Raw genomic sequence first — 10297 nt, forward strand, 5'->3', positions numbered from 1 at the left:
AAGGCTTACAGCCTCAGCTCAAGGCGTAGTATAAAAACTAGAAATTGCCTATGTTTTTACCAAAAGAATATTTTCTATCTTGCTAGCTGTAAGACTGAAATAACTGATAACAAGATAATTCTTGATCCTCCTGGTTGCCTCCTGGTTGCCTCCTGGTTGCCAGATTCCACCAGGAATTGCATTCACAGCTTTCACCAGATCTTGTATTTAAGAATATTGATCAGAAACAGTAGGACCGGGGTGCCTGGGTGGCTCAGTGTGTTAAAGCCTCTGCCTTTGGCTCAGGTCATGATCCCAGGGTCCTGGGATCGAGCCCCGCATGGGGGTCTCTGCTCTGCGGGGAGCCTGCTAACTCCTCTCTCTCTCTGCCTGCCTCTCTGCCTACTTGTGATCTCTGTCTGTCAAATAAATAAATAAAATCTTTAAAAAAAAAAAAAAAAGAAACAGTAGGACCTTGGTTTGGAATGGGGATTTATGGGTAGGGGGATTTGGAAGATATGTGATACCCTAAGCTAGTGTAAACAATAACCCAGGTTTGAATACTGAAAGTCATGTATCCCAGGAAACCCCTTACCCCCTAAGCACACTGGAAGAATGGACCTGTCCTCCCTTGCTAATCAAAGTGGGTGCTCTTCCTGTCTAAGGAGGTTGTTAACTGCCTTGCTTGGAAATCCTGTATTCAGCTCCCTCAGTTTACCTCCCACTCTGCCCACATTATTCTTCATTACCTCCACACACTAAATATCACATTCCATAGTGGACCTGTGGTGGATATAGTTAGAAAGGGAATCCCACCAAAAGAATTCTTGACTTTTTAAATTTATATTGGCAAAACCTGAGGGAAAATGTATGGGCTACTGAAAATGTACTGAGAAAGGAGAAGTGCAATTTTGGATTGGGTAGAATGGATAGGGGTGCACTTGCCACAGATTCTGGATCCCGTGTGTTGCCTTGAGCAGCTAAAAGTCATTCTACTTGTTGGTTCAATTAGTTGACTGAAATGTAGACTTACTAGTGGCCCGCATTAAATGAAATTGAGAATGCAAGCGTTCCTTGAAATACTGTAAAAGAATTCAAAGACTACAGTGATAGGAATGTTGGACCACTCCAACATTTGTCACACTCCACATTTGTCATGTGCGATCAAACCATTTTAATCCCTGGTGATCTAAAGTCTCCCAACAAGACCTGTCACTGACCCTCCTTTCACTAAAGACTTGAGAAATACAACAGTGATGGGAGTAGCAGCACCCATGAAAAGCATTTTCTTAAAAAATTGGGGTGTCATTATGTTAGTTTCACATATACAACATGATTAGATACTTGTGTATATAAATGCAAAATGATCACCACTATAAGTCCAGTTAACATCCATCACCAAAATTTTTTTCTTGTGATGAGAACTGTTAAAATTTACTCTCAGCAACTTTTATGCAATACAGCATTAACTATAGTCACCAAGCTGTTTATAACATCCCCATTTATTTATTTAGATTCTACATCTAAAAGTGATCACATGGTGTCTTTCTCTGACTTATTTCCCTGAGCATAACTCCCATAAGGTCCACCCATGTTGACACAAATGGCAAGATTTTACATTTGTATGACTGAACTATTTATATATACACAAAATTATATTTTCTTTTTTCATTCATCTGCTATTAGACATGTAGGTTGTTTCCATATCTTAGCTATTAAAAATAATGTTGCAATAAACATGGATGTGCAGATGTCTTTTCAAATTAGCGTTTTCATTTTCTTTGGATAAATACCCAAAAGTGGAATTGTAGATCATATGGTATTTCTATTTTTAATTTTTTTGGAATCTCCATATTGTTTTCCATAGTGGTTGTACCAATTTACATACCTAACAAGGATTCACAAGTGTACTCTCTTCTCCACATCCTCACCAACATTTATTTCTTTTCAATAATACCCATTTTATCAGGTGTGTCATAAAACTTCATTGTGGTTTTGGTTCGCATTTCCTTGATGATTAATGATGTGGAGCATCTTTTCATGTGTCTGTTGACCATCTGTATATCTTCTTTGGAAAAATGTCTATTCAGATCCTCTATTTATTTTTAAGATTTTATTTATTTATTTGACAGAGAGATCACAAGCAGGCAGAGAGGCAGTGGGGGGGGACAGACTCCCTGCTGAGCAGAGAGCCGGATGCAGGCCTCGATTCCAGGACCCTGAGATCATGACCTGAGCCAAACGCAGAGGCTTTAACCCACTGAGCCAACCAGGCGCACTCAGATCCTCTATTTTTAAAGGATTTTTTTCTATTGAGTTGTATAAGTTCTTTATATATTTTGGATATTAACCTCATCAAATATGTGCTTTCCAACTATTTCCTGTCATTCAGTAAGTTGCCTTTTCCTTTCGTTGATGGTTTCTTTCTCTGTGTGGAAGTTTTTTAGTTTTGATGTAGTCTCAATTGTTTATCTTTACTTTTTTTACCTTTGCTTTTGGTTGCAAATCCAAAAAGTAATCACCAAAACTGACATCAGTGTGCTTACTGCCTGTGCTTTCTTCCAGGAATTTTATGGTTTCAAGTTTTTCATTCAATTCTTTAATCCATTTTGAGTTGTTTTTTGTGAATGGTGTAAGGTAGTGGCTGAGTTTCATTCTTTTGCTTGTGGCTGTCCAGTTTTTCTAATGGTTATCAGAAGACTTTCCAATAATACAATAATTCCAATAATACAATTTTCCCTGTTGTATTCTTGACTCCTTTGTTGTTTATTGACCATATATGTGTAGGCTTATTTCTGGGCTCTCTCTTTTGTGCCATTGATCTATATGTCTGTTTTTATACCAGTGGCATACTATTTGATCATTACGGCTTTGTATGATATGTTTTGAAATCAGGAAGCATCATGCTTCCTGATTTGTTCTTTTTTCTCAAGATTGCTTTGAATATTTGGGTTCCTTTGTGGTTCTGTGCAAATTTTAGGATTGTTTTTTGCATTTCTGGGAAAAATGCCATTGGAGTTTTGATAGGGATTGCATTGAATCTGTAGATTGCTTGGGGCAGCATGGATATTTTAACAATATTAATTCTTCCAGTCCATGAGCATGGAATACCTTTCACTTATTTTTGTTATCTTCAATTTCTTTCATTAATGTCTTATAGTTTTCAGTGTACAGATCTTTCATTACTTTGGTTAAATTTATTTCAAGGGTTTTTTAATGCAATTGTGCAATTTTAAATGGTATTGTTTTCTTAATTTTTCTTTATGATAGTTTGTCATTCATGTATGGAATACAACAAATTTTGTATGTTGATTTTGTATCCTGCAACTTTACTGAATTAATTTTTTAGTTCTAACAAGATTTTTGATAGAGTCTTCAAGGTTTTCTATATACAAATACTTATGAAGTCATCTGCAAATAGAGGAAGTTTTATTTCTCTTTTCAATTTGGATGCCTTTTATTTATTTTTCTTGCCTCATTGCTCTGGCTAGGATTTACAGTACTATGTTGAATAACATGTGGTGAGAATGGGCATTTTTGCCTTCTTCCTGATTGAAAGAATTTTCAGCTTTTTACCATTGAGTATAATATTAGCGGTGGGCTTATAAGATGTGGCTTTTAGTATGTCCTCTATAAACACTTTGTTTAGAGTTTTTATTGTGGATATTGAATTTTGTCAAATGCTGCATCTTTTGAGATGATCATATGATTTTTTCCTTCATTTTGTTGAAGTGATGTTTCCCATTGACTGATTTACTGATGTTGAACCATCCTTGCATCCCTTGAATATTTCCCAGTAGGTCATGGTGTATGACTCTTTTCATGTATTAGTGGAATCAGCATTTCATTAACTTTTTTTTAAATTGAGGACATTTTGATGGCTCTGGGAGACCTGTGGGAAACGCTGTGGTTAAAAATGGGCTCCCTTTTTTGTTTTATTAATATTTTATTATATTTTATTAATGGGCTCCCTATTTTAATGGAAACATCAGAATCTTAGGGTTGATAGAGGCTGAATAGCAGTGCTCTGCAGCAATTAACAAATGGAGACACAGTAGAAACAGTTATAATAGGAAGCTGGTCCACTGTAATCAGCATAGTTTGGCCTACAGAAATCTTTGGTGGTGGCCAGTAAATCACTGGGCCTCATAGCCTGAAATGATGTTGCAAAATTTAACAACTCGGACAGCACAGATATTGACTAAGTAAAATGAGTGCCAGTGTATACTGGCATACAGTATAGAACTGATACAGCCACACCACTGTATATCAGCTAAATATCAGCTGGGGTTAGGACCAAATAGATGGGCAACCCAATGTAGGCCTTACTTGACATGTATAACAACAGCAACAGAAAAACCTGACTAGAACCCCCAATATAGAGTGTCAAGGCCTTCAGCAAATTGCCATGCATAGATATGAATGAAAGACCCCTAAGGTGATAAACTCTGTAATATTCAAAGTCTTCCTTTGAGGTTCCATTTACTAGAATAACGATGCATTGCAGAAAGGAAACCACTAGTCCTTTTGAAAATCACCTGGAAACAGAGCTCTGAATAAATGCAAATTTCTAGGCCCTTAGAAATTATTGTGGTCTATGGAACTAAGTGTATTCTTAGGACCAAGTGTATATAGGAACAAATCCATTGTCTAGTCATTTGCTCAATGATGAGTTCTCATTGAAGATTAATTTCTTTATCATCTATCACCACATTGGATCCTTAATCACACACACAAAAAGGGTTATTCTGGCTGGAACCACCCATAATTTGCAGCGGTAAGTCTCATCATCAAAATCTTTAAGAGAAACAGGGGTGTGATTTTTAGCACATCTAAACTCAGTATGATCTTTGGATCACATTAACTTGATCAGATGGTGATTCCAACTGCAGCTGACAGACAAGTTCTCTTTCTTGTAGCTACTGATTAGGCCGATGCTTTCTTGTTTTTCCTATATTCCATTAAGTAGGGGGCCACTGAAGCAGTTTGTGCTACCAATAAACATTATAGATTGCCTTTTTTCAATGTTCCATGAACTCTCTGGTTCTGCACCAGAATTTAATTCTTGACACCAAACCTTGATCATCTCACTGCTAGACAGGGCATCACGCTGGTCTGACAAATTGATGATACATTCATAGGACGTAGAGCACAGGCATGAGACTTACTGAATTCCTGGCTAAGATCTCATGAAAGTACAAGAGTCTGCCACCTCAGCCAAGCATGTGGAAACTGAATGTCCGATGCGTATTAGGATGTTACCTCCATGGGGAATAACTGATTGTGGACGTTGTTCCCCCTATGACCAAGGAGGTCCTTCAATGTTTGCTGGGCTTCCTTGAAATTTGTGTCCACTCCTCAGACTGATATATGGGTTGATCCAAATGCTTCTAGCTTTAACTGGGCTCAGAAAAAGGCTGTTCTAGCTGGCCTGGGCTGCAGGGAAAGTAGTTCTACCATGTAGACCTTATGAGGGAGACTCAATGGGCTGAGTTTTGAGGTAAATCAGGATTCTGTATAAAACAAGGATTTTGGAGCAAAGCATGTCATCTTCAGAAAATACCCGTTCTTTCAACTTACTACTGGGCTACATAAGATAAAAGAAAATGAAAGAAAACTGTTCTGTTCAAAAAGTTCTGTGAAGACCTCAGTAGGCTCCCTCAGGCCTTCCCAAGTTCTCGGAAGGAATGGTTGGCATGTTAAACAGTCATATATGGAAACTCAAATTCACAGGCAACATACTTCGGATTTAATATAGGGATGTTTTAGAGGTTCTTGTATTATGTCTGTCAACTCATTTGGCCCACTCCTTAATCCACTGTGCAAGTATCCTCAGCCTTTAGCCTAACACATAATAGACCAGTAAGGAATGAGAAGCAGAGAACATAGGTGAAGAAAGGCTGATTTAATCAGTAAGTTTTAAAAAGACACTGCAATATTTATAAAGCACATACTTTCCAAATAACCGTTTAAAAATATAATGTATAATAAAAATATAATGTATACAATATCACGATCCTTAAATTCCAAGTGATTCAGACTGATGTTTGACTTTCCAGAAAAAAAAAAGGGCAGATGTTGGGTACCTCAGAAGTGCTGAGCGACTAAACATTCAGTAGGCTGGAAATGAGGATGGCTCTATGGATTTAAGCGGCAAGAGCTCAAAACCATCTCTCTAGAAGGCTGCCAGTTATTTCTCCCAAACCATACAGAGAAAGGGTAGTTTCTCAGAGTAAGTGGGGTGTGTGTGTGTGTGTGGAGGAGGGTTGCCTGTGCCCCTCAGTCTGGGCAAAGAAAACTAGCAGTCTACTATACACACAAAGCTGAGCTTTGAATTATAATATATGTATATATTTTTCTATAAAACCTATACTTCTCCCATAATTAATGTCTACTATTAGTGTTTCTGATAGGAAAAATATATTACTGCATGGTAATAACAAGCATGTAAAAATGGGTCCTAAAAAATTACTACCAGAATACAGAAGCAGTAAAGAGTTCATAAAATAAGTTATTCCTTTCATTTAGTGAATTAAGCAAATTTTTTATTCTATATTATACTTCTTTCAGCTTCATCTTTCCATCACAACTTCTGCTAATTTAATCATAGAAAAAAAATCCTCTATGAGAGGGTTAGGCACATTATTAGGTGGATGACACCTAATATGGAAAAAAAATTGAGTCACATATATTTAGGGCCTAAAAGCTTGTGAATGCTACTTACTGATGATCTTGGGGAGAATATGCAGGATACTGGCTCCTAGACTATCTGGTTTTCTGTCCTGACAAAGACTGAGAAATGAGTCTTTGGCAATATAAGTTCTACTTCTTCCCTTTGTATATTGATAAAGGTAAAGTATAAGGTCCTTGGCTTGGGCCCCAGCCACATCCAAGGCTGGATTAAGACATGAATGGGCAAACTGGATCATCTGGCAAGGCAGGCTCACGACGAGAGCCTTGGTTTAAAGGTCTGAGTTGTGCTCCAGAAAGAAACTCATTCTGAGCTAATAGTGTGGGCAGGACAGAATAGACCCAGTTCCAAGGCCTCAAGGTCAAGGCAGTCAGCTTAGTGCAGGGTCTGCTGTTGCATTATATCCTTGCCCTAGCTCAAGGACTTGTGTCTCCATCCTAGACACAGAATGTACCATTTCACCAAAAATTCTGTAAACTCCCCGGCACATGCAGCAATGTCTGGTGTCTAAGAGAATGTGACCTAGGGAGTGAGGCACTCATTCCCCTTCAAGTTACTAACCCTCAGCATCCATTTTTGGCATCCTGAAGGGACCAGCACATCAGTGGGGTGGCTGACAGCAGCTGGAGAATGAAATGCTTCCAGAGAAAGAAAATGAAATGCTTCCAGCAGTGGCTAAAGAGAGACCACGGAAACCACAGAAAGTTGCAGGGTCAGCTCAGGACATCTCTTAACACAGGTAGGACTCCCAGAAATTCCTGGGGAGGGTGGATACTTTGCAATGAAAAGGTGTGGCAGGTGCTAGTTAAATAGGGGTCCCTGTCATCAAAATAAACTCACTTTTGACAAAGGCTGGTGAAGCCATATTTTTAGAGGAGATTTTTAGAGTGACTTCTCACCGAAATGCACAGCTTGATTCCCCCCCCGCTCCCCAAGGTGATGGAGCAGAGCCTCCATCAGCAGGTCCAGGTCCTCCTCAACACTCCCGTCCTACAAACCTTGTGCCTTGTGCATAGGCAAAGGCTGCCAGTATGTAGTACTCGGGGAATACTTTGTATGCATGAAACCACATCTTTTTTTGTGAATGAGAATTAAGACTATTATGGTATCCTTATCCTTAATATCATGAATCAGCTGGTGAAAACAGCCCAGCAGAGAACACAGAGCACTACGTGTCATCTTCATTACTCTTGAGACTTTGCTGCTCTGATTCCTCTGTTACCATAGTCAGGATAGAGTTTTACTAAAACAAAACAAAACAAAACAAAACTATAAACAGAGGGTTTAACTTCAAGCAAGGAATGTAGTCAAGATGTGCTCTTCTCACTTTAAACTTGACTTAGAATCCATTCCCCAATAATGAAAGAAAGAAAATGTGCTGTGTCATCATGTGCTGACTGCATGAGAGAGGAATATTATGTATGAGTTCAGAGCTGCAGTTTGACTATCAATATTAATTACGGGCTTTGGACGCCTCTTTAATCAAGTCAGTTTCGCTGGTTAAATTGGCCGTTTTTATTAATTTACAATTAAATAGTTTTCAGTTAACACAAGAACATAGAGATAACATTACAATTGCACTGTTATAAAGTTAAAAGGCCTTTGTGTTTCATTACCAGGTAAAAACTGTGGGGCTAGGGGTCTCACAGAGGATGCCAAACAGCCACTGGCCCTTTTATTTTGGTCTTGTTCACAGAAATACCGACTTAGAGAAATTATAAGCACAGGCCTCTTACTAGCTTCCTAGGCGTCTGAGCTTTTACTTTCAATACCAAATAATATCTGGAACACATGCTCACTTTTATGTTTTTTGAGAAATTCTAAGAACTGGCCCAGGTTCATGTGATAGTCGTTCCTTAATCCATAGTCGCCATGGGCCTCAAGGAGCAATTCTTCAAAAGAATGGAAAAGGCGCAGATCCTCTCCGTTTCCTTCGGTTTCGACACTTTCAGCATGCTTACAGGAAATGTGTTTCCAGTTGGGGTACCTAATTGTGTGCCAGAACTCCTCACAGTGCTCTTTGAAGCCCTCCACACAGATTATACCCGGCTTTCCTGTCATGCAAAATCCAGTCACATCCAACCTTTTCCCAACATCCAAAATCTTTTTTCTTAGGTCCTGCTGATATATATGGTGACTGTAGATCCACATTCGGAGGAATGTGTTCTTGACTGGCTTTGCTTGTGTAGATGGTTCAAAAACAAGCTTTCTGTTCAGAAAATAGGAGGCACTATTGTCCTGCAACCACTGGATTGCCGCACATACACAGAGCTCACCTGGATCAAAAGTCCCTATATGGGAAGTGAGACCCTTGTTGAGCAGGAGTTGCTGTTGTCGGTCAAGCTCAGAGGACCGTCCAAATAGCTGCAACGCTGCATAGGGGTAGCCGTGAGGCATGGTTACTTGCAAATCAATTTTCACCTTAAAAATGAAAATCAAATAGATTTAAGAACCAGAAAATCAACTAAGCTAGTTTATCAGTGGCAACAGCATGATTTTGATAAACATAACAGTTATCGCTACTACTAAGTGTCAGCTATGGGCCAGACACTGTACTGAGAACATCACATACACAATTTCTTCCATTTATGCATTCACGCATTCCAGTGTTTACTGAACGCCCACCATGTGTCAGGGACCCCATGCTAGGATGAAGAAGTGAAGAAGCTAGATGCAACACAATTTCTGCTCTTCTTGAAGACTAGAGCCTAGTGAAGGAGAAAGCATTAATCTAATAATTACACATCGCAAGTACTTAATTTCAGTGGTGAGAAGCACAGGGATCTGATGAAATGTGCCACTGGTGAGACAGAAGTCACTCTGGGAAGCAGGAGATCCTCTTTAAGGAAATGACAGCTGAAGGGTGAGCAGGATATCACTAGAGGAGGCATTCTCAAAAGCCTAGTCCACTTGTTACCTATGCTATGCTCATGTTGCTAGAGACAATGGATCAGAAGATGAAGGTAAATTCACTTTAAGGATTTAGATTTCCTGTCTGTATCTGCTTTGTGTCATGGTGCCACCCAAGAAACATTCATCCACTCCTTACAAGTCAGTTTTGCTAAAGGCAATGTTTAGCTTTATAAAAATCATGATACATGTACAACACATACTACAATAGTTGGAATCGTAAAAAACATGAGTGAACAGAATAGTAATGGTAGTATGAGACTGCCAGACGTTTTTAATAAAAACACCACATATTTGTTAAAAAGATGAGCATATTTATGTAAAATTCAAGATATTTATTGAAGACAATTTACAAGGGCATCCCACGTTTTACACATTTCACTTTCAAGCAAATAAAGGATATATGAATTTGGAATATTCTCTATTTGCTTCCTGGACAGAAATCTCATGTTCCAAGTGTTTCCACTAAAAAAAACCGGGCACCTGGCAACAATGAAAACAGCGCAGAGTACTTACCTTGGGCTCCTCAATCTGGAGGGTAATCACAAATTCGATTTTTGGCGGCAGCGCCTCCCTAGTGCCTTCCAAATAACGCTTTATATTCGTCAGGACATTTACATCTTCAAGTTTTACTTCTCCTTGGTTAGGAAACATAGAAAACAGCATTTCCATCTCCAGCAGCTGAAGCTGCAGGCATTCTTTCATTGAAGCAGACAT

The 10297-nt window shown here is 38.8% G+C and overlaps 1 protein-coding gene across 1 annotated transcript; it reads right to left on the reverse strand.

The window, feature by feature from the left end:
- Positions 1-5904: 5904 nt before the first annotated feature.
- Positions 5905-10297, reverse strand: RWDD2A (RWD domain containing 2A). Its single transcript, XM_004773613.3, has 2 exons — positions 10097-10297; positions 5905-9091 (listed from the first exon to the last, which is right to left on the reverse strand). Exons 1-2 carry the CDS (start codon positions 10295-10297, stop codon positions 8414-8416), a joined length of 879 nt encoding a protein of 292 aa, XP_004773670.1. The 3' UTR covers positions 5905-8413.

The sequence above is a fragment of the Mustela putorius genome, unplaced genomic scaffold (genome assembly GCF_011764305.1).
Source record: "Mustela putorius furo isolate JIRA1106 unplaced genomic scaffold, ASM1176430v1.1 tig00000166_pilon_pilon_pilon, whole genome shotgun sequence".
NCBI classification, from domain to species: Eukaryota; Metazoa; Chordata; class Mammalia; order Carnivora; family Mustelidae; genus Mustela; species Mustela putorius.

Bases quoted from the DNA above. Each gene is read 5' to 3' on its own strand.
- RWDD2A (XM_004773613.3), bottom strand. From the start codon at position 10,297: ATGTCTGCTTCAATGAAAGAATGCCTGCAGCTTCAGCTGCTGGAGATG. The intron at 9,092-10,096 runs GTAAGTACTCTG...TTCATTTTTAAG, and splicing joins TCCAGATTGAGGAGCCCAAG to GTGAAAATTGATTTGCAAGT.